At 52.5% G+C, this 27,689-nt stretch overlaps 1 protein-coding gene and 1 non-coding gene across 6 annotated transcripts in view; one reads left to right on the forward strand and one right to left on the reverse strand.

The window, feature by feature from the left end:
* The first annotated feature begins 740 nt into the window (after positions 1-740).
* Positions 741-27,689, forward strand: part of ARAP1 (ArfGAP with RhoGAP domain, ankyrin repeat and PH domain 1) — a 61,554-nt gene continuing 34,605 nt past the window's right edge. For 3 of the 5 annotated variants that reach the window (XM_037026253.2, XM_037026254.2, XM_037026250.2), the window contains exons 1-2: positions 742-892; positions 22,021-22,569. In XM_037026253.2, coding sequence (XP_036882148.2) covers positions 22,064-22,569 — 506 coding nt within the window. In that variant the 5' untranslated portion in view covers positions 742-892; positions 22,021-22,063. Of the gene's footprint in view, positions 893-22,020; positions 22,570-26,088; positions 26,431-27,689 lie in introns of those variants that run through there. The other 2 variants (XM_037026251.2, XM_037026255.2) reach the window with 2 other exon arrangements.
* LOC118973887 (U6 spliceosomal RNA) lies at positions 16,264-16,370 on the reverse strand. The gene has a single exon (XR_005063409.1). It is a non-coding gene; the product is annotated as a U6 spliceosomal RNA (small nuclear RNA).

A 27,689-nucleotide genomic window follows, 5' to 3' on the forward strand; every position in this document is an offset into this window, starting at 1 on the left:
TGGCATTTAGTAGGTGCTATATCAATAGCTCCCAATCTCAAAGTAAACCCCCATGCCCCACCCTGGTGAGAGCTGTTCTTCCAAATATCTCCATTGGGCATTTGGAGAAACAGAAGCATAGAGAATTTAAGTTCTCTGGTTTGGCTGGCCCCAGAGGTGCCCTGGACACAGGACCCAAGGATGACTGCCAAACCCCAGGCCCTCTTCTGTGTGTATGCTGGCAGAAATGATGGGAATCTTTCACTCTCCAGGCCAGAGAAGGTGCCTGGGTGCCAGGGCCTCAGGCTGCAGCCTTCTGCCAAGGTATTCTTGGGTGCTCTGGGCAGGACTGCCTCTGGGAGATGGTGGGCCTTGGAAGAGAAGTGGGATATCCTCTGAGAATGAGGTGGGAAAGGACCTCCTGGAGGAGAAGGCCAGGGACCTTGGTCATCCTGCCCCTTAACCATACTGCGAGTCTGAGCCGCTGGTTGGGGGGTGGGGGTTGTGTGGCTCATCACTCTAGAGGACTGAGTCAACAAGAGGGGTGGCAAGAAGCAGGGAGACTTAGGAAGAGATGGAGACTCAGCGGGCGGGGGTAGCTGGGGTAGACCTGAGCCTCAGGAGACAGAGACGGACCTGTGAGCAGCGGGATGGACAGGGGAGACACACACACCGGACCTGTCCGCAAGGCGCTGGAGGCCAGCTGACTGAAAGACCGCGGCTGGGCGGAGCCGGGAAGGGGCGGGTCCCTGCCCTTCCCCGCCCTCCCCTCCCGGGGCGTCACGTGGGGCGGGCGGAAGCGCCCGGCCGGGTGGGCGCGCCTAGCCTGCGGCCGCGAGTTAGCTACACGCAGTGAGTCCGTGCCGGCGCCGGGACCCCAGGTCCCTCAGAGTGCAGTCCTCGCTCAGAACAGGTCAGTGCGGCAGCTAGGGCCTCCCGGTCCGGCGCTCCTTCGCCAGGTGTGGCCCGGAGTTTCCCCATTCGGCAGAAGGGAACGCCGAGGCGGCGCGGCGACTCTGCGCCCAGCGCCTACTTCCGCGGGCGTTTCTCCCGCGTCACGCACTGTTTTCTTGTCTGGTGGTGGGAACGGAGGTGGCTTTCTGGGTTTGCGAGGTCGGGCCTGAGGCCGTGGGGAGGAGGGCAAACCGGCGGGACAGGGGGCTTCCAGCAGTTAGCGCTTTGGGTTGAGGGCTCCCAGAATCCGGAGCTCGCCCTCCCTTGGGCGCCTTGCTTTTCTCTTCCGTGAAGTGAACGGCCCCACCTCGTTCACTGTGGAGACCCTTACAACGCTGCACATTCGCATGACCCCATACCTGGACTCGGGGCTCCAGTGATCTTGGGCAGAGTACTTCCGGTCTCTGCGCCTCAATTCCCCACCAGTAAATGGGGCCATGGACTCCCAAGAGCTCCTACCTGGCCCAGTTGCTGCAGAAAGGTGTGTGTTCACTGAATGGGGTCAGTCCGGGAGTGGGTTATCGGGACTGCAGAGAGCAGACTTGGAGTACTGCCTTGGGGAGATCAGGGCTGGGTATTTGGTCCCAGATCTCCAGGGATAGTTGGTGCTTGGGAACTCTGTTGAGGAGCCATCACAGTATAACTTCCGGCTTATGTACTCCCTTTCCACATGTGAGCTCCTGTCCAGGGAGGCTTTCATGATGCCCAGGCTTGGGGGAGGGAGAGATGCAGGGAAGGACAGATATGTGGAGGTACTCAGGAAAGGATTTGACTGTGTGCTGAGCCCTGAGGTCCAGACAGCACCCAGGATGCCGGTCCTTGGAGAGCAGAGTGTTCAGGCTAGGGGAGACCTCCCAGCAAGCTCATTACAGGGTAGAAGGAGTCCAGCAGAGTCATGAAGACAGGTGCTGACAGGTACTGAGATAGAATCATATTAGGACTTTTGGAGGCCCGTAAGGGAGTAAACTGGAATGGGCCTTGGCAGTTAAGTGGCAATTCGTAAGAATAAATGCCCTCCAGAGGAGGGCATAGCTTGTGCAAAGGCAGGGACTTGGGTGGTATTTTTGAGGAATGGCAAGGATATGTGTGTGGCTGGAAGGAGTAGCTAGGGCAGTGTGTAAAGAGAACTTAATCTCTGTGTTCTATGGCTGGTTGGGGATTGTCCAAACCCTGGCGTGGGGACCCTGCCTCCCCATTTGCCGCTTGCTCACTGGAGTAGGGCAAGGAGTTGTTGTCCCTGACAGAATCCTGACAACTGGTGAGATGGAAGTGACCAGGGACCACTAGGGGCCCAGATTGCCCCAGGCTTCATTAATGAGGTCTCCCCACTTGGCCCCAGACTCACCCTCACCACCTCCCAGGTTCCAGCAATGCTTTTCCACATATCAAGCCTCAGCCCTCTGTGCAGGTTGATTCCCCATCCCCCTTGCACAAAACCCTCCGGAAGTTTTCTTGCCATCCAGATCTCCTGCGTCCTTTGGGACTTCAGAGGTGGGCTGCTTATTGCCTCCTCCTGCCTAGCCTTTCTGTCCTGTACAGTGGCACAGCTTAGGAAGGGACTCCTTGGAGCTCTGGGGGAAGAAGGGGCCTGCACAGCCACAGGGATGACTGGGATCTGGGGCATCCCCATGCAGCCACCAAACCCTATGTGATTCTGCAAGTCCCTTAACTTCTCAGAGCCTCCATTTCCCCATCTGCAGGATGAGGTGATAAGCCATGGTCCCATGCTCCAAAAAGAGACTCTGCTAGGGCACGAATTGGGCCTGAGTTGAAATCCTGCCCCAGCAGTGAGTGAGTGAAGAAAACGAAGAACCTGGGTGGAAGAAGTCAGTTCAGAGGGGTAAGGGGCCTCTGAGAGTCTGAGGGGCTGGTGGTGGACTAGCCTTATACTAAGCCTAGGCATGAGCTGGAGAGTAGGAGTCCTCTCCACTCTGCAGGGGCCCTCTCCCCTCCCCACTCTACTCCCTCTTTAGCCAAGCTCAAAGCCATCCAAACAAGTAGCCTCTGTTCCCAGGGTTGGGGGGAGGGGAGGCAGCCCTGGGTTGCAGGCCTGCCTGTCCAGGGCTGACCCTGGCCCCCCAGCCTTCACTATGGATCTTAACCCTTGGGGGCCTGGGATGAGCCCTGGGCTGCTTGCAGGCTAGTACCCCTTGCCAACTAGCTGTATCCTTCACCCACTTTCTGTTGCAGCAGGAGGGGATGTAGTAGGAAGGACATGAGTTAGAAATGGAGAAGGAAGGAGGGAATGGAGGTGGCAGGGAGGCTAGAGCAGATTTGGCCATGGACAGTCCGTTTTTGGCCCAGAAGGTTTTTTCACAGATGGGTAGGCCATCTGGGTAGGCCAAGGACCAGGAATGGGACCAGGATCACACAGCACACTCTGGGTGGGGGGCGGGGGTCAGGACTGACCCTGATTCCTAGTCTGGGCCCTTTTGGGGAAAGGAGGGGGAAAGGGAGGGAGCCCTCCTTGATTTGAGCACTTACTGTGTGCCTGACACTGCACATTTGTTACTTTATCTAACTTAACATCATTCCAGGAGACAAGGATCACCGTCCAGTAACATAGGGGAAGAAATAGCCTCAGGAGAGCCAAGTACTAGCTAGAGTGACATGTCAGCAAACATGTGCAGTGCACTGCTATAGGGCCTTTTAAGCATATTAACCAGTTTTGTTCTCCCAACAACCCTAAAAGGTAGGTGCCGCGCTATAGATATGGAAAGCGAGGTACAGAGAGGTTAAGTAACTTGTCCGAGATTACAGCAAATAAGCAGAGACAGGACCAGCACGCAGCCATTTGTTTTCCTTCTTTGGCCTGATTTCCCCTCCCCCAGCCTGACCTTACTCCTCAGTCCAGGGTCCCACTCAGTGAGGGGCTTTCCCTTGGGTGGCCAAGGTAGTTTCAAGCAGAGTGTACCCACAGCTAGGCAGACTTGGCCCTTGCTCAGGTGGCCTCTTTCACCCCCTTCTCTGGTCTTAGGTTGGATTTGTGCCACCCCTGCCCCCCACAGCCCTGTGCCACTGGGCATTCATGTTTCATGAAGGGGTTCTGGGCTAAGAGTGGCTGCTTCAAGGGTCTGAACAGCAGGAGGATATGGCTGGCCCTCTAAGCCACTAGAGGTGCATTCCGCACAAAGCTCAGGGCCTGCTGCTGATTCCACACCAGCACCCACAGCCCTGATCAGAGAGGCATCTTGTCCACTTAACCCCACCCTTGTCTGTCTGGCCCTCAGACCTGCACATACATTTCAACCCTGGCTCTGGGGAGGTAAGTCCCACCCAGCCCAAAGAGGCAGATGACCCCAGGCGTCAGCGATGGCCTGGGATGGAGGGGAGGCAGTGCACGGTTGATCTTCCATGTGACCATCCTGTGGATTCAGCTATCTCATTCTTTGGAACATAGTTAAAAAGGGAAGAGTCTGTCCCACAATTAGGACATCTGACCCAAACCACTGGGACAACCAGAGTAGCTGGGAGGGGATGTGAATTAAATGACCAGATCAATAGCAAAATTATTGGTTAATAGTAATTATTATATTGGCAGGAGCAATTGTTTCTTGGATGCTTACCATGTGCCAACACTGAGCTAAGCATTTTATATATTAATTTTACTTAATCCTCAACAATTGTCTTATGGGATAGGCATCATTCCCATTTTACAGAAGAGGACATTGGGTCCAGGGAGGTTAAGTGATTTGCCTAAGATCATCTCTTACATAGAAGAGGTGGGAGTCTGGCTTTTTATTGCTTCCCAGTGAGAACCCTGAGCACTGGGAGACACTGCAGACAGGAGATCCAAACCCTGTCTGCCCCAGGAACTCCCAGTCAGGGTGGCAGATGGGGGCTGGAGGGCTCCTTGGTCAGGTGACACTGCTGGTGACAAGCTGTGGCACTGGGATGTCTGCAAAGGCCTCCAGTTTGCAAACTGGACTGACTGCTGTCGTGTCCTGAGCCCCCATGAGCCCAGCCCTCAAATGAGCATGTCCTGTTTCTCCAAGACCCCATTTTGCTGTGAGAAAACCGAGATCAGGAGAAGTAAGTGACCTGCTTTGGTCTTTCAACTGAGGGAAGGGAGAGCTGGGACTGGTGGCCAGGCACTCCTCCCTGCCTGGGGCCTGGTCAGGGCTTCCTTAGGCACTGCCCACCTGCCTTGTCATAGGGCTGTCTTCCTCCCTCACCGGACGGGAACCTGATTCCTCTCAAGGTGCTTGGGAGCTGGTACAGCTGGGTGTCAGTGACAGAATGAAGAAACCTGGGGAACATAGTTCCAGAGCAGAGGACAAAAGGAGCAGAGACCAGCTGTGGTCAAGAGTGTGGTGCTTATGGTCAGAGAGGCCCAGAGGAGGATTCAGGAGTCAGACCCTGCTTCTCCCAGGAGGGAGGGATGTGGCCAAATCTGCCTCTTTATTGTCTTCATTGTGAGGGCAAGGGGGGCGGAGAGGAGGATTGGGACTTTCCCAAGCATTCCTCTGTCCCCCAGTCCCAGGCCATGGAGTCTTAGGTGCCCAGGGCTCCTTGGGGAGCCTACCCTGTCCCGCCTCCTTCTGGCCAGGCCAGTGCTGGGGTGGGTCAGCCCCCAGAACAGGGGAGTGGTAGCAAGGGAGCCACCACTGCATATGGTCCCCCAGGTGCCTGAGTCTCCTCTGACACCTTCCCTACCACCCAAGGGGGCACTGCCCACCCCTGGGCATTACCTTCTCTCTTCCCCTCCTTCCCACCATAACTGGGGGGCAGGGCTCTGCCATAGTGAGCCCTGGAGTCAGGAGCCCGTGGTCTGTCCCTGGCTTCTGGTTCAGTAAGAGGCCTTGGGCTGTCACTTGTCTTCAGTGGACTCAGCCTCCCTTGAGCTTCAGGGAGAGAGCAGGAAGATCCTGGGACTTCCCAGACCCACCAGCCCTGAGGTGTGGACCGGTCAGGACAGGAATCAAGCACACTAGGCAGGTGAGGGGTGAGATGGGGTGGGGAGGCCTTCCCTGTCCCGCTCCACTCCCATCCTCCTTCTCCTCACATTAGGCAGCTGGGATTTTAGGATTCTGAGATTCTAGGTATTGGGAACTCAAAGATTCTAGGGTTCTGTGTGACTCCCAGCTCCCCAATTTATGAAATTCTAGGTTCTAAGAAGCTGCAAAGCCTCAGATCGGGCAGGTGGTCCTGAGCCAAGGCCGAGCCTTGTGCTGCCCCTTGGCTGGCTGGTGCCAGGTAGATGAGGCCTGGAGAATTCCTTGGGGCTACTTGGGGGTGTGAGTGGCCCCATGGGCATCCCAGCCCTTTGTGCTCTCTGCATCTACCACCCCCAGCATGCTGCCTTTCAAGAAATCTGTGAACCAGGCTTTAGAAGGGACTAGGTGGTAGCAGGAGAGACAGCCGTCTTGGGGAGGAAGGAGGGGCTAGACAGGGGCCAGGCTTCCTCTTCAGATGGTCAGGCTGCCCTCCTAGATACCAGGATGTAGTTGAGGGATGGCCCAGGGAGGGCTGGTGGCTGGCTGGGTCACAGAGCAAGGTCTGGGTCACACTACTGGGTGAACCTGGTCCTCCCAGGGCCAGCAGGAGATGTGGCCTAGCAGGCCCAGGGCCAGCCTCGGAGGACCAAAGCCAGGCTCAAGGGCCCTGATGGAGTGGTGGGTGGAGACTTGAGGGCAGGAGCCCAAAAGCCTGAGGGGAACCCGTCCTCAGGGAGCAGGGGACCTGGGCCTTGGCCGAGGGTCTGCGAGTATGTCAGAGTGCCTTACCCCAGCTCCTTCCAGTGCCCATCAGGGCCTGTGGGCACAGCATTGCCCTCAAAGGGCAGTGGGAGAAGCCCTGTGGGGAGGAGGCCTGTTTCCTCCCTCTGGGGGAAGTGCCAGCTCTGGAAGGCTTCCCTGGCCGGTGAGCCCCTTCCTGCCACACATCCCTCCGGGTCTGCCTGTGAGGTGCTCACGCATGGGTTCTTGGGCCCAGGGGCTCCTTGGAGGACCTGTGCCCTTGCCTTTGGGTGGGTGTCATCAAGACTCAATGCCCCACTGGGCTCGGGCATGAGGTGCTGGCTCTGCAGCCCTTGGTGTGAGGGCCGGTTGAGGCTTTCGCCCACTTGAGTGGGGACCTTCCTCCAGGCAGGCTGCTGTGTGGCTTTGCAGCTAAAATGTGACCATTTGTTCCTAAAGGCTGCCCTGGCCTCATAGTTAGAAATGGGGAGCACCTCCTGGAACACAGGGCTGGGGACTGAGTTTTGCCAGCTGACAACAGGATAGCCTTGGGGTGGGGTTCCCCTTGCTTGATGAAGGGGTGCTAGTGTCTCAGCTAAGGGCCTGCCTCTCACTTCCAGCCAGGGCTGTTCTTCCCTCTGTCTCCTCAGCTCTCCAGATGGACATGCTAAGCCTCTGGAGGCTGAAGATCCAGGGAGTATCAAGTGGTTTTAGTGGTTCTGTTCCAGTTCCAGGACATGAACCAGGTCATTCATTTGCCTCTGTTCCTGTGGCCTGAAAACCCACATTTCTCAGTGCAGGGCCAGTCTAGCTTCTATGGAGGTGGGATGCTCGTTGCTTCAGTACCTCTGAAGTCACCTGACAGGACCTTCCCCTCCCAGTTCTTCCAAGGAAGAGGCTAGTGGAAGGGGGTGGCGGGGAGCTCAGGCTGGGGCCCTGGGACCTGATACTGACTTGTGTGGCCACAGTTAGGTTGGCCCTCTTTGGGGTTCACTTTCCCCTTCTGGAAGCAGGGCTGGTTGAATTAGGTGGTTCCTTAATGTTAAGGAGCAGGTGGTTGGGGCTGTGGAGAGCTGGGAGAAGACAGGGCTGGAGGTGGGCAGGCAGGAGGCCTAGAGCTGTAACTGGGTGGACACTGGGGGAACGGGAAGCACCTGATCTGGGAGATGGGAGGCCAGGTTCTACCTACAGTTTGGCTGCTGATTGCAGTGTGAACTTCGGGCAAGTCGTCACTTGCCTGGGCTACTTGTTCTCCATGTGTGTAATCTGGAGATGTTGGTTCAGTCAGTAGATATTCATTGTCTGCTAACCTTGGGCTTGTAGCTGGGGATGCAGGGGAATCGACCCCTCAGCCCTGCCTTCAGGGAGTCTCCAGACAAGGCAATGTTGAGAGAGTGTGTGTGTGATGCAGTCATGGGTAGTGGTGTCCCATGGCTGTGACCATGGGAGTCAGGGACTGCTTCCTGGAGCAGGTGACAGTTGAACTTGAAGGGCAAGGTGGAGAAAGACGTTCTAGGCAGAGGAAATTCAGTGTAAGCAAAATCCTCAAGGTAAAGTGTCAGGCAGTGGGAGTGGAGGGACAGATTCAAGAGGAGAAATAAATGGCAGGAGTCAGAGGGTAGGCCTTTTGGGCCCCCTGGGTAATGGGGAGCCATGGAAGGGGTAGGCAGGCAAGGAGGGGGCAGTGGTTGGTTTCAAGAGTCCTGGAAGTCTGGGGTGATTCTGCCCTGCTCTAGAGAATGGTTGAGGGGTGGATAGCACGAGGGGGCCTGAGAGTCAGCCCTTCCCCTCTGTGGGTGAGGATTCCCCCAGCAGTGTTTATTAGGCCAGCACAGAAGGAAGTGGCTGGGACAGCCGCAGCTGTGGAGAGAGAGGCAGGCCCAGCCACAGAGGGTGTCAAGGAGCCTCAGAGTTGGGTCTTTGACTCCTAGACATCTTGTCTGAATCTTGACATCTGCCTCATCCAGCCGTCCCTCTCCTGTGTCACAGGCCTTGGACCTGAGCTCCTGACCAGGGTGAGCCAGGCCTGTGTAGATGTCCATTCAGCCATTCCCCCAGTGGCTGAACATTTCTAGCCACTGCGGATAGAGCTGTGAATGAGCCGAGGCCCCTGTCCTCCAGGTGAGACTGACAAGGAGCACAGAAATATTTGATACAGTGTCCAGTAAGGACAAGTGGGGCCCAGAAAAATGATACAGGGTCAGGAGATAGGGACTGATGGGGACACGTCTTTAGGTAGAGTGGTCATGGAAGGAAGACTTTGTGTTTGAGAAGGTGCTGGAAGGAGTATGGGAGTGAGTCAGGCAGATGTGTGGAAGAGCATTCCAGGCCGAGGGTGCTCCGGGGCCCAGCCCCGAGGCGGCAGGCGGCAGGCGGCAGGCGGCAGGGACGGAGGGGCAGGCCTGGCGAGCCCTGGCTGACTGGCTTTTCCTCTGAGGGAGGTGGAAAGTCACTGGGGAAGGAGAACAGATTTGGGATCAGTTTTTTTGTTTTTTTTTTGAGAGGGCATCTCTCATATTTATTGATCAAATGGTTATTAACAGTTAACAACAATAGAATTCTGTATAGGGGACTCAATGCACAATCATTAATCCACCCCAAGCCTAATTCTCATCAATCTCGGGTCTTCTGAAGCACAACGAACAAGTTCTTACATGGTGTACAAATTCTTAGATAGTGAATAAGTTCTTACATGGTGAACAGTACAAGGGTAGTCGTCACAGTAACTTTTGGTTTTGATTGGGCTCAGTTTTGAATGCATTTATTCCTCACAAGCCTGCAAGGTGAACCTGTCATAATTTCCATAATACAGATGGTGAAACTGAGACTCAGAGTAGTTCAGTGAATTCCCACGTCTCACCACAGTAGGAACCCCTGCTAGCCTGCCTGCCCGTCACCCCGTGCCCCATCCCCAAAGCCCCCTGCTACCCTGTGTGGCCTGCTGCTATCTGCACAGTAAGGGTGACTGCCAGCAGGGCCTTCCCGGTCCCTTGCCTTCTCTCACCCTCCCTCTCCCACCTCACCTGTACTCCCTGCCCACTGCCCTGTCTCCACACTGTCCCTTCTGAAAAGATGAAATGGAAGGAAGGGCCTGGTTCAGATTGTAGCTCCTGTGCCATCTCGGGCAAGTTACTTAACCTCTCAGAAGCTCAGTTTCTTCCTCATCTGTAAAGTGGGCTAAAACCATCCACCTTCTAGATTGTTGTGAGGATTATGTGAAACTATCCATGAACCTGTTTAACACAGTGCCTGGTAGATGATAAGTATTCCGTAATCACGATCTTTTGCTGTTTTGAGCAGGGATGGCTAGATCAGATAAGTGGATTAGAATGTTCCCTGTGAGTTGGTGGGGAGAGGTCAAGTCAAGGAGTCTTGTATAGTGGGGGAGGCTGAGGTCGCACAACAAATTGGAAGCCAGAGCCTGTGAGCCTCATCCCCATCTCCCTCTCCTTCCTTCCTCCCTCCTGGCCCTGCCCTGTCACCTCTACCCCTGACACAGGCAGCTTCCCCTCTCAGGTGCTGGCAGCCGGGGGCCTGCTTATCTTCTGGCTTCTCCATTCCCTAGGAGGGAGGGGAAGGTTCCTGTTCCCCTGGGCTGCTGGCTCTGGAGTGCAGAGGATCCCACCCAGTCTCTCCTCCCAGGTGGGCAGGCACATCAGGCTCCCATTCAACATGGAGATGATGGACTCCAGCAGCCTTCTTTCCCCTCCCTGCTCCGGGACAGAATTGGCCCTCAACTCCTCTGGTGTGTGGTGAGGGTCCCAGCATCTAACTCTGGTTCTGTCCGCTCCTGCTGCATGGAAGCCTGTTGTCAGCCCTCTGCACTCCCATTTTCTTGTGGTCAGCCCTGTTTCTTCCTGTTTCTGCCTTATTTACAGTGTTGAGTCCCCCTGGCCCCCCGTGGGGGGCAGTGGTCACAGGAGGGTCTTCCAGGAGTCACCCTGTGCCACCTCAGGCTGCTCTCTCGCCCAGCACCTTTGGTGGGGGGCGGGGGTGTGCTCCCTGCCCTGCCTGGAAGTCTCCAGCCCAGGAGGGTATGTCTGGCTGAGGGGCAGGGGGCCAGGCCAGAGCCCGCTGTGCTGGTGGGAGTGTCCCATGGCTGCGCAGGTGCTTTGGGGCCCGTGGGTCACCTTCAGTGTAGGAGGGCAGAGTTGAGGCCTGAAAGTGAAGAGCAGGGGCACGGGAAGCCAGATGTGGTCATGGCTAGGAGCTCTGCCTTGGTTAGAGAAGTAGGCCAGACCTTGCCCTGGCTGCAGGGGGGGATGGCAGGAGGCAGGAAGGAGGGCCCAGGGGTCCAGACTGGCTGGGAGGTCTGGGGTGGATGGGGGCAGTGGGATGGAGAGGGGGGAGGTGTCAGAAACATGGTAATGAGGAGACAGGAGAAAGGGGAGGGAGTGGTTTTCCAGAGTGATCAGTTTGGAGGTGAGGGCCAAGGGGATTAGTGTGTCAGAGACATTTTGACAAAGCCTTAAAACCAAGCCCATTTAGCTTTCAGCTTCATTTATTTGCAAGTGAGGTACTTCAGACATTCACACTTCACACCACACCTTACTCCCTATGTGACCCTCTCCAGGGTGGGACTTGGGCATAGGAGGGTCCTCGGGGAGGCTGGGGGAGCCTGTGTGAGGGTCCAGGCTAGGGTGGGCTTGGAAGCTGTCTAGAGGCTAAACCACATGGACCCAGGAGTCTCATGTTTACTAATGGACCTCAGTCCATTTCCTATTTGAAAGTCTGTGGGCTGTGCTCTGCTCCAGGCCTCTGGGTCCCTGATGAGGAGACTTTATTTCATAAGCTGTGTCTTAGACCTTCAAGAGGATAAGATGGTCAGGGGAGGGAGCTTCAGGTCTCAGTCTCTCCTTTTTCACATTCATGGCCCAGAAAATCAGCAGTTTTGTTTATAACACTTCTCTTAGTAGTCTATGCATGTTACATTTAAAATCATAAAGCTACTTTATAATAATGGTTTTGGGGAACAAACTGGAACAAACTTGATTTAATAGACTTAAAGTATTTTTATCATTTTTTCTCCTAATTATAAGTGATGTGCAACTGTAAAAACTTTAAATAGTAAAGACATGAAGGGAGTAGGAAGTGATAATCTTTTAGAATTGTGGTGGAAAATTGAGGTCAGGGGAGTCCACTGTCCCTTAGTCTTTAATACCCCTTGGTCATTAGAAAACTAGTTGCACATTTTATTAGGTTGATGCTGATGGGGCTGCCTCAAGAAGGTTGTTAGAATATCCTGCCTCTCCCAGGTCCACTGTGTGCATGTTGTGCACTGCCCAAGGGTACCTGGTAGGTGAGGGGTGGGGTGAGAGTCAGGAGAGGGAGGATGGAAGCCCAGCGTGTCCTCTTTGCTGAGCTGGATTCCCTGCTGTAAGTCTCCTGAAAGAAGAGGTGGGTTTTTCTGATTTGCTCCAGCACCTATGTAGGTAGGAGGCAGCCCTGCTTTCTTTGGAGAGGGGTCTGGTGAGTTCAGTGTGGGATGGGGCATATGGTGCCGTGGGCCACCAGGGAGCAGGTCCAGGGGGGCAGGTGTGTGTCCTGCAGGCTGGAGGCACGGTGTGGTATCTGGGGTGATTGGGATTCCAAGGTCCTAAGGGGGTCCAGACTAGGCCCTGTGTGTGTGAGGCCAGTACCAAGGGCCTCTCTGCTCAGGACTGGCTGAGGCCTTGGGGCTAGCGACAGGACGCGTCTCTTACCAGGAGAGTTGTGAACAGATGACAAGTGAGTATGGTCTCTACTACACAAATGCTGATATGTCACAGTCATTTGGGTGACAGCTCTGCTTTGGGGACGGGGAAATTGAAGGTCAGAATGAGACGTCACCTGCTCGGGGCTTCAGGCAAGAAGTGGTGGAGCCGGAACTGGAACCCAGACTTGCCTTGCTCCTGGGGGGTGGGGATTCTGGCCTGGAGCTCAGGGACTTGCCAGTGGCCCCCAGGTCCCCACCAGGTGGCTGAGGCAGCTCCTCATGCACCCAGGCCCCTGGGGCTCCAGCTCAGCCCGTACTACCCTGAGTGCTGCCCCTTGTCAGCCCCTACACCTGCACCCCCAGAGGACAGGCTATACCACAGATGGGATGGGGCAGGTATCTGGTGTCAGGGTGAGTGATAGCGCAGAGATTTGGGGCTGGGGTAAGGCAGGAGACCCCAGTATCCCTCGCTGGGACTAGTGTGCCATGGCCACCAGTCCCAGAGAGACAGAAAGTAGTTCTCTTGGCCCACGGGTCAGTCAGCTCCTCGCCTGGGGGCTATACCTGTTACCTTGCCTTGGGCTGGAGGGTGCTGGCTGTGCAGAGGGGCAGGAGCCACTTCTGCATCCTCTGGGCCGGGAGCCCAGCCCCCACCTAGTTCCTCATATCTACGGGAAGTGTCTCCAATCCTCCTGCATTCTCGGAGTCCTGAGAACACCCAGGAGGCCGAAGACCGAGGGTGGCCCTGCTCAGAGGCATCACCTGGTGACCAGACTGAGGGGCCGAGGAGGGGACTGGGCATTAGTGGGGCTCTAGGGCAGTGTTGCAGGGGAGTGTGTGACTGAAGGCTGTGTGTGTGTGGGTGGGGGGGACAGATCTGTTGTGTGGCTGCTGGGTAGGGTGGGAGGTGTGTGTCCCTAGAGGTGTGTGAGGTGTGCATTTGTGGCATGGGTGGGGTGTGGTTTGGTGACCCAGTCTGGTTGAAGCTGGTTGTATAGTGTTCTTGGTTCCTGTGTGGGGAGCTCTAAGGGGTTTCCTGAGGTCTGGATGCTGAGGTCCCTGCCCAGCATGCCTGGGTTGTGGAGTGCTTTGCAGGGAAGGAGGAGGTTGGGAGTGGACCAGCTCATGCCTCAGGTCTGGACCTTGGGCCTGCCTTCCTCACCTTCCCCTCCTACCGCTGGGCTTTCCCCTAAACCCAGAGCACAGCTCTGTGCCCTTAGGGACCTGAGAGTGCAATCCAGGGAGGAGTCCTGGCTGAAGGGACTGCAGAGCTGAAGGTGGAAGGAGTCAGGACCTTCAAGGCTATCCTGACTGAGGCCTGACTCACTCATGCAAATGAGAATGCAAAGGAGGCTCACACCCTTGCGGGTCAGCAGGCTCTTGGGGCAAACAGGGCAAGTCCCCAAACCTCTCCGGGTGTCACTGCCTTCTTCACATGCCCCATTCCTGCCCCACTGGAATCTCCCCGTCTCTGTATCTGCCAGGTCCTTTCCCACCCTGGGCCTTGCACACTTAGTTCCTGTTGCCTGGAAGGGCAACCTCCTACTTTACCCTTCAAGGCCAACTTCTCAGGAGTGCCCTCTGGAAGCCTCGCTGACCCCACCAGGCAGAGACAGTCACCTCCCCTGAAGGCCTGTTGGCTCTAGCCAGTGACCTGGGCAACTTTCCATCTCACACAGCCTCCATGAAATGGGTAAAATCCCAGGCCTTAGGATTGTCCTGAGGGTGACTGAGATGAAGAGGGCAGTCTGGCATGGGCTGGGCACTTTGGAAATGGAGGGAGTGGCAGTTTGCCTGTCCTCAGGGCTCTGAGCTGTCTGTCTGGTGGAAGTAGAATTGGTGTCCCCAGTCAGTAGTGGGCGGGGCAGCCCAGGGGAGATGCTGGGCTACGACAGAGAAGGGGCTGTGAGATTTAAATTTTGCCCTTGGTGGTTGAAATGCTAGTTAGAGGACAGAAGGGTGAAAGCTTTGGCTCTAGCAAGAGGGACTCAGGCCAGACCCAAGAAAGGACTGCTGGCAAAAGTTAGAGAGCCCAGACAGCCCTTACTTACCTCTGGACTGAGTGCCCTTGTGAGCCCAGCCAGGTACTGGGCTCTCCTGTGGAGGGCTAGGAGGACAAGAAGGGCTGCAGACTCCCAGGATACTCCAGGCCAGGTTGGGGGTCGGGTGATGGACCCCACGAATGGAATAGTTAGACACAGCAGGAGCAGTGCTGATCTGCATGGCTCAGCCTCCCAGGCCTAGGGGCCTGAGGGGGTAGGCAGGTAGGACTTTCTGTGGGAGGCAGCCTGGAATCAGTACCTGAATGTGGAAGGATGTGGTTCATTTACTCATTGTCAGCAGACATTTTGGGGGGCTTCCCTGTGCCAAGCTGGTGCCTGGTGTGCAAAGTGAAACAGAGGGAGTTGTGGGCCAGCCCAGCCTAGCTGGGGCTTGAGGTCACGGACCACTTGGGCAAGTCACTTCCTCCCTGTGGGTGTTTGTTTCTTCATCTGTTAATGTCAGGGCTGGAGCAGGTTGAAGGACGGGCCGAGGAGCTGGACCTGAGTGTGCCGGAACCATGGAAGGACTATGAGCAGCCGCGGAGCATAGTTAGCACAGCAGAGGGGCGAGAGGGAGGAGGGGAAGTAGGGGCAGGGTGGGTGGTGCAGTGTTGAGGCTGAGCTGGGCGCTTGGGATGGGAGAGGAGGGGAACCCCCCAACTGTGCCGTGCTTTGCAACAGGATGACACTCCCCTCTGCTGGGTCCCTGCTTCCCTGAGGCTGGGGACTCAGTGACCTGTCCGCAGCTTGAAGGGCCAGGGTTAGGTTGGAGCCAGTGAGGTACTTGCCTCAGGTGTGCAATATAAAGGGGTAGGGGTAAAAGCTCAGTAATCAAGATAAATCATGTTTTCAAGCAGTATTTTTTAAAAGATCAAAGTCATGAAAAAAAAATCCAAAATTAACAAAATATCAAAGTTTTACATAAAGAGGTTCAGTACTGCTGATCATTTGCCTCAAGCTCTAATAGGCTCAAAACTTGTCAGGGAGTTGCCTCCTCCAGGAAGCCTTCCCTAACCCACAGCCTGATGAGGGCCCTGTTGGTTGTTTTTGCTGGCTGGGTGTTGTCTGGCCCGCTCCAGCCTGAGGATCAGGTTTGTGCTCTGGCTTAGGCTTCCAGCTCCTTGAACAGAGCTGTTCTAGAGGGGTCTCAGCATAGTCCCCAAGTCTGACCTTGGCCTGAATCCTTTGGTGCAGGAATAGGAACTTGAGAGAGGCCCAGGAGGGGGCTGGGCCTTCTCAGGGACAGAAGTGGTTTCCTGTTTCCCAGCCCTGTCATTCCAGTGGAGTGGTTAGGGCCATCACTAATCAGTCCATGTTGAACCCGTGGAACAGTGCCTGGCCTGTAGCAAGTGTTCATTATCACTTTTGAGAGTCAGTGAGCAGAATGATTAAGAGTCTAAAGTTGTACTGTCCACTAGAAAAGTAATACGAGCCACAAGAGCAATTAAAAATTTTCTAGTAGTCACATTGAAATTAATTTTAATAATATATTTTATTCAAATACCCAAAACATTATAAATTTCACTGTGTAGTAAATAGAAAACATTATTGAGATATTTTATATTCTTATATTTTGTACTAAGTCTTCAAAATCCAGTGTGTACTTTACACAGCACACTTCATTATGTGGCCCAGTGTTGAATGTTAATAACCATTATGTGTCAACTGTTGGATTTTATATTAGACAGAGTTCTAGACTATTCAGACTGCCCATTCCTAGCTGTGTGATTTTGAGCAAGTTACTTAACCTCTCTGTGCCTCAGTTTCTTCATCTTAAAACAGGAAGTATGTGACTTATAGGGTTGCTGTGAAGGTTAAATATATTATAAAAAGTGCTCAGGTCCATGGCATACAGTAGGGACTATTTATGTGGTCTCTTCTTTTTTTTTTTTTTTGAGAGGGCATCTCTCATATTAAAAATATGGAACGCTTCACGAATTTGCGTGTCATCCTTGCGCAGGGGCCATGCTAATCTTCTCTGTATCGTTCCAATTTTAGTATATGTGCTGCCGAAGCGAGCACGGTCTCTTCTTTTTTAAAGTCATCATTTGAATAGCACTGCCATTTTTTGCCAACTCTTCCTGAAGTACTAATCACTTAAAATTTATCTTTAAAATACTCACTCATCAAACACATACCTATTTTAACCCCATCCTAAGAAATAATTATGGAATCTACCTAAGGTACTTAACTAGTAAATTAAAAAATATTCACCAGTACCCCTTAAAGTCACCATGCAGAGCCCAGCAGTTTGTGGCTGACCCTGCTGTAGGTAGTAGCAGGAAACGCAGCTCTGCCCCAGACCTGCCCCTCACACACACCCATTGCCACCGCCCTATCCCACACAGAGCCCTGGCCATCAGAGCTTGCTGGGCACCGGCCCTCAGGCATGGCCGGTTCTTTCTCCCCCTGTCTGGAACACCCTCTTTTGTTCCCCACACATGTTGAGGGACAGGGCTTCTGGGGTCTCATGCCTCTGCCTCAGTTGCCCCCCTCTTCCCTCACTCCAGCTGCCAGGCTTAGTGGGGAGGGGCCTGTCTCACAGGGTCTAGCCAGGGTCGTCCACCTCCCTCTGACAGGCTCTGCATTGTGCGGGACTGCCTATGTCATGGAGCTGCATCTGACCCCTCCTGGCATCCTGCCTGGGGCAGCCCAGTTTTCTGGCCAGGACCAGCAGACCCTGCCTCAGCTGGTCCCCTACATGTTCAGAGAGTCCTGACTCCCCCTTACCACCTGTGTGGCCCCCACCTCTGGGCAGGCCTGCCTGTCGTCTCACCCCGCCCTCCCTGAAGGCCTTGTTGTTGTCTTACCTTCACGTCCACTGTCCATCAGGCTCCCTCTCCTCTTCCTCTGCCCTCGTCCCGGTCTCTTGCTTTCCTCCCTCATTCCCGTCCCCCTGCCCTGGTGTCCCAGCTGCTCAGAGTGTCTGGCCTCAGAGACTTTCATCCATTTTGAAAACAGGTTGAGAGGCAGAGAGAGGATGAGGCCTAGAGACCTTGAAGAGCGTCCCAGGAGGGTTTTGAAGGGGTGGGACCAGGAGGGCCCAGCGATTGGGTGGGTGGGTGTTTGTCTCCTTATTTGATTCCCCTTCTTTCTTGGTGAGTTATGGTCTCAGTCTCATTCCCAGGTGATCCCATTATCTTTTAAATTGCATGTATTTTTTTTAGAAAACGGTACAAAATTTTAAAAGATACAGTGAATGGTGACCCTCCCCCTTGTGTCCTCCCAGCTGCCAGCTCTCTTCCCCCAAAGGCGATTCCTTGTGCCCCAGCTGGAGGTGTCTGAGTCTGTGTGTGCACGTACATGTAACCGACCCTGAAACAGCACAGGTGTAAACTTGTACGTAGATCTTCTTCAATAAATATATTGGAAAATTTTTCGTATATTTGAGACAATTTGAAAAATCATTTTCTTTAGTTTACTGAAAGAATACAATATATAAATCATAAAATTTGTGTTAACCAAATTTTTATGTTATCATTAAGGCTTCTAGTCCACAGTAGGCTATTAGTAGGTAATTTTGGGGGAAGTCAAAGTTATACATGGATTTTTGACTGAGGGTTTGGCAACTCTAACCTCAGTTTTGATCAAGGTTTTGGCACCCCTAACCTCAGCTTTGATCAAGGGTCAAATCTATGTGTATATGTAGATTTTTTTCTGTAATCCAGGTGTTTATAAATACTGCTAATAAATACTGTAATAAAGCACTACTTTTCCACTTAAAATATATCGAATTTTATTTGAACTGTAGAATCTAACTGTTGGTAACACTTGGGGTTGTGCTGGTTAGTCTAACCCTGGGAGAACTGATGTCTTTATAATGTAGAGAGCCAGCTTATCCAAAACATTGAATATATTTCTGTTTGTTTGTGTCTTCCTTTGGGTCCCTCAGGAATCTTTTTAAAAAATTCACATAGTTCAGTTTGGATGATAGAAAAAGATGTAGAGTGAAAATTTTCCCTCTTTCCAGGTGGCTTTCCAGGGAAGCCAATGGTGCAGGGGCTTCAGGCTGTATCCAGGGCCCAGCGAGGGTCCCAGGCATGTGTGCATGTGGTCGTGTGTTTTTGTAAATTTTTTCTAAAATAAGATACTCATTTTTTAAAATTTAGATGTGTTTGACATATAACATTAGCTTCAGGTATGAAACATAATGATTCTATACTTGTATATATTATAAAATGATAAGATGCTCTTACATTCTTTTTCTTAAAAGAGAGCATCCAAATTGTATAAGCTCAGATCCTGTGACGTCTGGATCTGCATCTGTTGCCTCCTGTCCCCTCATTCCTCAGTTTTCCTCCTCAGAGGCAACCAGCATCACACAGTCTCTGTCTTTTCAGGGATGCTTTATGCGTTTATCCAGTAGGCACATAGTGATTTATCCTCTCTCTTAGTTTTTTTCTTTTCCACATAAAGGACAATGTTACATACAGTTGACCCTTGAACAAGGCAAGGATTAAGGGTGCCAACCCCCCATGCAGTTGAAAATCCATTTATAACTTAACTTCCCCCAAACCTTACCAACAGCCTACTGCTGACTGGAAGCCTTACTGATAATATAAACAGTTGATTAACACATATTTTGTGTGTTTTATGAATCATATGTTGTGTTCTTACAATAAAGTAAGCTAGAGAAAAGAAAATGTTTTTTCAAGTTGTCATAAATCACCAAAAAATTTTCCAGTATATTTATTGAAAAAAAAATCACATGTAAGTGGACCTGCGCAGTTCAAACCCATGTTGTTGAAGGGTTAACTATATGTTATTTCTGGGTCTTTCTTTAAGTCACTTAACAACATATCTTGGAGGTCATCCCATATTGATAAGTAAGGAGTTTCCTCCCTTTTTTATGGCTGCTCAGTATTCTACTGTATGACAACACTGTAATTTAGTTAAACATTACCTGATTTGTGGATATTTTGGTTCTTTCCAATCTTTTGTTATTATGCACATTACTGTAGCCAGTAACATATGTACTTCATTTTGGATGTGTGTCAAGATTGCAGGATAAGTGCCCACAGATGGCTGGATCAAAGGGCAGATGCACTTGGGGTTTCCATAGCTATTATGGCATTCATTGCCCTTCCCAGAGCTTCTCCTAACAGGAATGCCTCACCCTGACTCCACTTAGTATGGGAAGGTTAAGTTCCTTTTCAAATGTTTAAGAACCATTTATATTTTGATCCCTGTGAATTTCCCTCTTCATATTCTTTGCCCATTTTTCTGTTAGATTATTGATCTGTTTCTTATTTCTAGGTGCCTTCCATTTTTATGAAAATTAGCCATATGTTTGGGATATGAGTGGCAAATTTCCCTTAGTTTGTCATTTATCTCAAGGCTTTGCTTTATGGTGTTTTTTAATCATGCAGAAATGTTTGATTTTTATGTAGTTGAATATTTTAGTCTTTATCCTTCTGGGTTTGTCTCATTTCCAAAAGGCTTTTGCCTCTCTGAGATGATTTTTTAAATCCTTTCATGGTTTTATTTTTTGTAATGAAATCTTTGATACATCTGTAATTTTCCTGTTGTAAGGTGTGAGATAGGAGTCCAACTCTTTCTAGAATGCTCCACAGCTGTCCCAACAACTTAATAATCCATCTTTTCCCCACCAGTTTGAGATGTTACTTTTATTGTATATTAAATTCCTATATCTATTTGGGTCTAGTTTTGAACTTTCTGTTCTGTTCTGTGTAATTGATCTGTCTGTTGAAGTACTAGTAACATGTACTGTTTTAATTACAACAGCTCTACATGTTTTAATTATGTGGCAAGGCTGATTATCACTCTTTATCCTTCCTTTCCTCCATCCCCTGCTTCCAGAATTTTCCTGGCTCTTCCTGCTTGTTTGTTTTTCTACATGATCTTTCAAATCAGCTTGTCTAACTCCCCCCACTGCAAAAAAAAAAAAATCCTGTGTGTGTATTTAACAAGATTGCACATATTCATAACTTCACTTGGAGAGAATAGTATCTTTATGATGTCTTCTATCCAGGAGCATAACTGTCTTTCCATTTGTCCAGATCTTTTTGCTCCTCTGTAACCCTCTACATTTTTCTTCTTACACATTTCTTATTAAGTTTATTCTTAGTGTTTTATATTTTGTGGTGCTATTGTAAATAAGGTCTTTCATCCTGCTTTCTCCCTGGTCATTGCTTATACATACTGATTCTGTTGTATTAATTTAGAACCTAGCTATCTTAACCAAATTCTTTTTTTTGCTCATAATAGCTTCTCAATTTGAGCTTTTTGAGTTTTCCAAAATTCATATTTTTGGTAATAATAATTGATCTCCTTCCTAGTTTTTATACTTCTTATTTATTTTTGTTGTCCAGAACTTTCAGAGCAATAATAATAATAATGAAATGGATATCTGTCTTGCCAATAGGTTTCAGCTCCGGGCAAGTTCACTGTGGATTCACTGTGACCAAAGACATGACAGTAGAACATTCTTAAGGTGAAAGGGTTTTACCCAACTTTATTTCCATGGTGGCAGGTCAATCACTAGATTGACTGACTAGGTCTCAGCCTCTGTCCTTGGCGCTGCCACCACTCCAACCTCTGCTCTGCTCTCCTGCAGCCTTGCAGCTGTGCCACTGTGTTGCCCAGAGCACTGAGCAGGGTTCTTTATATAGAGTCAATAATGACATATTGCCCACACGTGTGTAGTGAGCTAGACAACCAGGGCCAGGTGAGAATCCTGGCCACAGGAACCTTCACTTTATCCACAATATCCTTGTCTCATTCCTGACTTAAATGGAAGTTGTTGTGTTATTTCTCCATTAAGCAAGGTGCTGGTTTTTAGTTTAAGGAAGTATCATTCCATTCCTGTTTCAGTAACATTTTTGTTGAAGTACACTGGATATTGCGTTTTATATGCCTCTTTCGTATGTCTCTTCAGTATCTGTGGAGATGATTGGATGGCTTTTCACTTTTGGTCTGCTAATCACCTTCTCTCTCCTCATTGTTTCTTGACTCTTGCCAGGCCAGGAACTCTTCAATGTGAGGATGGGACCTGAGTCCCCATTGCCTGGTACAGGGCTCTTTGGGATGAACAAATGGATGAATGGCCTTTCCTGAACATGATCCCCTTTCCCCACTTGGCGGGAGGACTTGCTCACTCACAGGACCAGGACCTCAGAGCCTGTGTGACGCTGGGTTGCCTCACCTCCCGGAGCATTCCACGCCCTCTGGGGCATGGAGGTGGGAGTGAGGCTCAGCCCCGTTCATACCCTTGGCCCCTGCACCTGGCCTTCAGCTGGGAACTGGTGCCTCAGAAGGACTTAGGGCCTTGCCTGGATCTTGTAGAGGGCAGTAGGGTTTGTGTTGGGCAGACACAGCTGTTGGCCAGCTTTACAACAGTCACTGAGGCTGCAGAGAAGGTTTAGGGGTGGTAGGAGGTTCTGGGGGGCTTCCTAGAGGATACATGATCTGGATACTGGGAGGCCACAGGGTTGGGGGGGACAGTGTAGGGCATCAGGCTTCAGGCAGAAGGAGAGGGCTGTATGCTCCAAGACCTGGCAGTATCTGGCCTTGCCAGGTACATGGGGCTCATGGGAGAAAACTCAAGGACAGAGCTTGACCCCATGGCATGCAAGAGCCATGGAGGACTGCTGATCAGGAAACTACAGCTGGGCAGCCATGCCTCTGACCAATGCCCATCTGTCTTTTCCAGGTCTGGACAGAGCCCCACCGGCTGGCCTCTGCTGGCAGGAACCATGGCAGAGGCTGGGGACACAGCCCTGTCGGTGGCTGAGTGGCTGCGGGCCCTGCACCTGGAGCAGTACACTGGGCTCTTTGAGCAGCACGGGCTGGTGTGGGCCTCCGAGTGCCAAAACCTCAGTGATGCCCGCCTGATGGACATGGGCATGGTACTGCCTGGTCACCGCCGCCGCATCCTCGCTGGCCTGCTCCGTGCCCTCGCGCCACCACCCCCCGCACCCCACCCCACCCCACGGCCTGTGCCCATGAAGCGTCATGTCTTCCGCTCACTGCCTTTGCATGCCACTCTACCAGAGCCGCTGCCCACAGCTGGAGAGGATGAGGGGCTACCCACTGCTCCCCCGATCCCACCCCGGAGGAGTTGCCTGCCGCCTGCCTGCTTCTCCGCCCCATCTCCGCCCCAAGACCCTCTGTTGCCTCCACTGCCCGCCAAGCGGCATTTGGCAGAGCTCAGTGTCCCGCCTGTGCCCCCCCGCACGGGGCCCGCCCGCATGCTGCCAAGGTGAGTGGATGCCGTCCAGGGTAGGAGGAACATGGACAGAGGACCCGGAGGGTGGAGGGGGAGTTTATGGTCGTTGGCACTGGGGTAAAAAAGGTACCTCGGTGGAGGGAACAGCGTAACAAAGCTCAGAGGTGGGCAGCACAAGCTGGTGGCACTCCGAGCAGACAGTGTGGCTGCATTGTTGGGTGAATGTGGGCGAGACTTGTGGATGGTGCTGGCAGGACATGCTGTGAAGACCAGGGGAGGACCAGGAAGGTTACGCTGAGCTCTGAAAGGGTGACAGGCTGCTGGTGAGGTTAATGGGGGAGGAGGCAGGAGACCAGTGAGAGGGCACAGGGCCAGCTGAGAGCCCCGCTCAGGCTGTGCCAAGAAGACTGGAGAGAAGTAGGCAGATTGGAGCGAGAGGTTGGCCCTGGACTGAATTCCTTGAGTCTCTGAAGTCTGTGGCTAGTCTGTTGCAATCTCCTTCACATGTGCCTTCCTTCCTGCCATTTGTCGGGGTACCCAGCAAGGAGGGATGTATGTTCAGAGCTATAATGGAGATATGCTACAACACTCAGATCAAGTCAGCCCAATCCGGGAAGGCTTCTCGATGAGGAAGGAATGTGCAGAGAGAAGTTTCCTGGCCCCTGTCATCACTGATAACCCTGCATTGCTTAGATGATCTTGTTTGAACCCTGCTCAAGCTCTGTGGGGGATTTGAGTCCTGTTTTCAAGCAGAGAAACTAAGGCTTAGAAAAAGGAGGGGAGCACTGGCTGGAACCACACCAAGTATATGCTCAGGGACCCCCTGTGGGGCAGGTCTGGGAGGTTTTCCCCACCCAGACAGGGACATTAAGTAAGGGAGTCTTGAAGGCCAAGCCAGGGCTATGGTGTTTTGAGGTTTGATTGATGGAAGCAGAACAAGTTTGTGCCTTTCTTGGTTTCACACAACTGAAGGTGCTACTGGGGTTCCCCTGGAGCTTGGTTTGCAGCCTAGATTGGAATTTCCTTGTGCCATTGTGCCATCTAGTGGCCATTCTGCTGCAAGCAGGAGTATGTTCCATTTCCTCTTAACTCCATCAGCGCACGAGTGTATGTGTGTGCGTGTGTGTGTGTGTGTCTGTATGTCTGTCTGTCTCTCTCTCTATCTCTAGGGAGTGGGAATCGAACAGGGGCAGGAAGAAGGGCTCCATCTATAGGGCGCTCACAAAGGCTGAGGAAGCAAAACTCCCAGTGGGAAAATAGAAGCTGGATTCCTGCTTAGGAGGCAGGATATCTGGTACCCATCTAGTTGTGGGACTCTGATTAACAGCTTCCCCTCTGGACCTGGTTACCCATCAGTGCCCTCCTTTGCCCCCCATGGCCCTCTGGTACTAACATCTGAGTTCAAGGGACTTGCTGGGTAGAGCAGAGGTCCTATCTACATCCATGGTACCAGCCCTCATTCTCAGAGCCTTGGTCTGAACTTAGCCACTTAGCCAACCTCTGGGGGAGGCCAGGCTCCCATAATCAGGAGTCTGGACCCATGTAGGACCCAAAATTCATTCCATGCAGGGAGAATCTGTAGATACTAATCCTCACAATTTGGTACTATTCCTTAGGGCAGCGTGTGGTGGGAGGTGAACTGCTAAGCCTGGCTTCCTGTGTTGGTCTTTGGAATTGTGGGTGTCTGTAGTCCCAGCATCCTGGGTTACCAGGGTGTACTAAGTCTCTAAAGCCCAGTGGTAGAAAAACACACAGTAGATAGAGCCTAAGGTATGTGTAGCAGGCCAAGGCTGGCAGGGCTTGGGCCAGGTTCCAAGGAGCAGTGGAAGGGTGCTCATCCTGGCCTGCTCCTGCCTCCCCTTGTGGGAGTCCCTGCTTCCTCATATGGCCTCCTGTCTTTGCGGTCACCCTCTGCTGATAAAGATCTCACTCTCAGTCCTAGGCCCTCTTACACCAGATTATGTGGTGATCTGAGTGAGCATTTCTGCCTGGCTCCAGCCCATCACCATGCTTCCAAGAAGATTTGGGGATTATCTTCTGTGTGTACATGTGGGTACTGGAGGTAGTGACTCCATGTGAGGGCATGCCTAGCATATTTTTGTGTCAGAACCCATAAGTGTGCATGTGTTTATGCAAGCTGTCAGGCTAGTAGTGTGCCTGTGTATTTACACATCTGCACAGGTTTGAAGGGAGGAAATGAGACAATATGTACACATGTGTGGAGACTTATGCAGTCTCAGTGGTGACTTGCTGTGGTGTGTATGTGTGTGAATTCATCAGGGCCTGTGTATACACATACACGTGACCATATGTACTGGCACAGTGGTGTGAGTCCCTTTGTATGTGTGTGTGCTGTGGGCGGTGGCTTGGCACATGTGTGATCTGTGTACCATCATCTGTGAGCCAGCATATGTACCCATGTGTGCATGTGCTGCCGAGAGGGTGAGCCCACTAGACCATCAGCTCTATTAGGGCAAAAATCTCTGTTGATTTTGTTTGCTGACTCCCCAACTTCTGGATCAGTGCCAGGGGCCTAATAGGTGATCAGAAAGTGTTGTGGGAGTGAATAGATGAAGGCTGTGTGAGCTTCTAGACTTTGAGGTGCTGAGCTCTTGTGCTGCCCATGCTGACTCAGCACCCAGTGGGTGCCCTCAGCACACTGGACGGTGGACAGTAGGGTGAAAGGGCCCTGAGCTCACCACCCCAGATCCCTCCCAGCTGCCTAATCTGTGTGACCCCAGATGTCTTGGAAAAGCAGAGGCCTTCAGAAGAGGCAGAAAATGAGAAGAGATGGGGTGTCTTCAGAACCATATTCACAGTTCTCTCTAGCGGGAGAGGACCTCACTGCACCCACAAAGGGTCTGCGCCCCCACCATTATTTAAGCCTATCATAAGGAACTTGCTGATAAGTCTAGAAATGCTGAGAAATGTGCTCAGGATCATGCAGCCCAGCAGAGGAGAAGCCGATGTTCAGACCCTGCCTTCAGACTTGGGGCCCAGTCTTCTCAGTTCCAGCAATCATATATGCGAACCTTCTGAGCCTGCTTCCTTGGGAGTGGCAAAGGGGTCATTTCTGATCCAGGGTTCCAGGGTCACTCCACAGAGCTCCTCCCAGACTGCTCTTGGCCTCAGTTTCCTCTGACACCTGGATGTCTGGAGATACCTCAAAAAGAGGGAATATTTGTCCAAAGTGGACAGCTGCCAGCTGGAGTCACCCTGCAAGGCCTCCCACCATGCCCTGGATTGCCCTGCTGTCCAGCCAATCCCTGGTCTTCCTGAAGTCTGATCACTTGTTTCTGGGGCAGAACTTGCTCCCTTTAAAGGGCCTCTTTCCCAGCCTCTCAGGGCCTCCTTGTAGGGGTGGGGAGGGGTCAGCCAGGGCCAGGGCTTCCTGGGCATCCTCTGTAAGGCCCTGCTAGACAGCACTGGGGTGGCTTGCCCCGTTTCAGTTTCGGGTGGGAGGGCAGTCTCGGGGTGGGGAGGAATTGTCTGCCCCAGGGGATTCTGGGTGACTTTTTGTTTTCTCAGTCAGGGTTTTCAGGAAGTGTGTGTTTTGGCCAGGCTGCAGGGGGTGGGGGAGGCAGAGTGCAGGAAGCCAGAGCTGGACACAGACACACACATACACACTCTCACGCACTCACACTCACTCCCAGATAGATCCACAGTTAAACACAGAAACACACTCAGACAAGTCATCACAGCTATTCAGACAAATCACAGGCACACAAAGCCATACCTGGACTCAGACACAGCCTCAGGCACACCCAGGGAACAGGGGCCAGACTGTCTGTGTGACCAGCCCAGGTTAGACACAGACAAACTGCTCGTGTGGACACACACACACTTAAGCCGGAGCTGTGGGAGTCCTCGGCCCGGACCAGCAGGCGCCTGAGGGTGAGCTAGGGGGCCTTGGGCTGGCCTGTCAGCCTGCTGGGAGAGAGTTTCCTCCTGAGGGCCTGGGAGGAGAATGTCTGTGGGGCTGGCTGGCTGGCTGTCACTCTGAGCTGGGTTTTCTGTGCTGCTCTCCTCCCCGTCCCTTTTTGGCTCTCAGAATTTTCTCTTCTTTCACTTTCTCCATATTTTCTGTTTTTCTTCTGTGCTTACTTTCTCTCTGCTTCTCTCCCCTCCCTCTGCCTGGGCCTTCCAGGTTTCTCTCTCTCCGTAAGCCTCTTTCCACAGGCAGCCCACAGTGCTTGTTTGCTGGGCCACATGGACTGCTCCTCTGGGGGCCTCTGCCTGTCGGGGACCTGGTGCTATCTGCTCAGTTCTGGCTCCCTGTACCCGATTGTGGATTCCCTTGGGAGGTTAAATGTGGCTTCTCTCAGCATCCAGTTAGGGGTTCTGTGGCTCTGGGCACCTCATTCCTGAGCCCCCTTGCCCTCCCCACGAGGTGACAGGGAGACCTACTGAGGGCTGGCACCCCTTCTCCGCAGAGCTGATAGTGTGGAAGGTGCCTACTCGTTGGGGGCCTTGGCTGGCCTCCCCTCCCACCAGTTTATGTGGATCCCGTACTGGACTCAGCAACCCTCTGCTTGTGTCACTGGGGACAGAGTTGCCTCTAACCAGGTCTTGTCCACATGCCCATCCCTGCTCTGTGCCCTACGCTCATCTTTCCACAGGGCCCAGCAAATAGCTGTACCTTCTCCTCCTGCCAAGCCAGCCCCCAGGCTGGGCACTTGGGATGGGAGGGCGACCAGTACAGTTGTGAGCATTCTGAGGGCTGAACTTCCTCCCCCTGCTGCCCTCACGAGTCAACACAGGGCCAAGCCTGGTAGAAGTGCTATAGGAGATCCCAGCTTCTGCCTCCCTCATGACAGCAGGGCTGGCTTGTGGGGAAGTGTGGTGCAGGCCTGGCGGTAGATGTGCCATGAAGGGCCTAACAGGCTTTGTGAGCTTAGGCAGGGAGCAGTTGGGTGGACTTCCTGGAGGAGGAGGTGTGTCCTGAGCACCTTGGAGTGATGATTGGTGTCACTGTGGGAATTAAATGAAAAAAGGCCCCCAGCAGAATGCCTGGCATATAGTGACTACTTAGCTCTGGTTCCAGAGAGAAGTGCTAAGAGCTGGGTGTAGCCTTGGTTGTGAGGGTGGATGCCAGTTAATTGGGTGCTGCTCTGTGGAGGATGGGAGAGCAGCTGACTTCTCCAGTGATGGGG

The sequence above is a fragment of the Manis javanica genome, chromosome 11 (assembly GCF_040802235.1).
Source record: "Manis javanica isolate MJ-LG chromosome 11, MJ_LKY, whole genome shotgun sequence".
Taxonomy (NCBI): domain Eukaryota; kingdom Metazoa; phylum Chordata; class Mammalia; order Pholidota; family Manidae; genus Manis; species Manis javanica.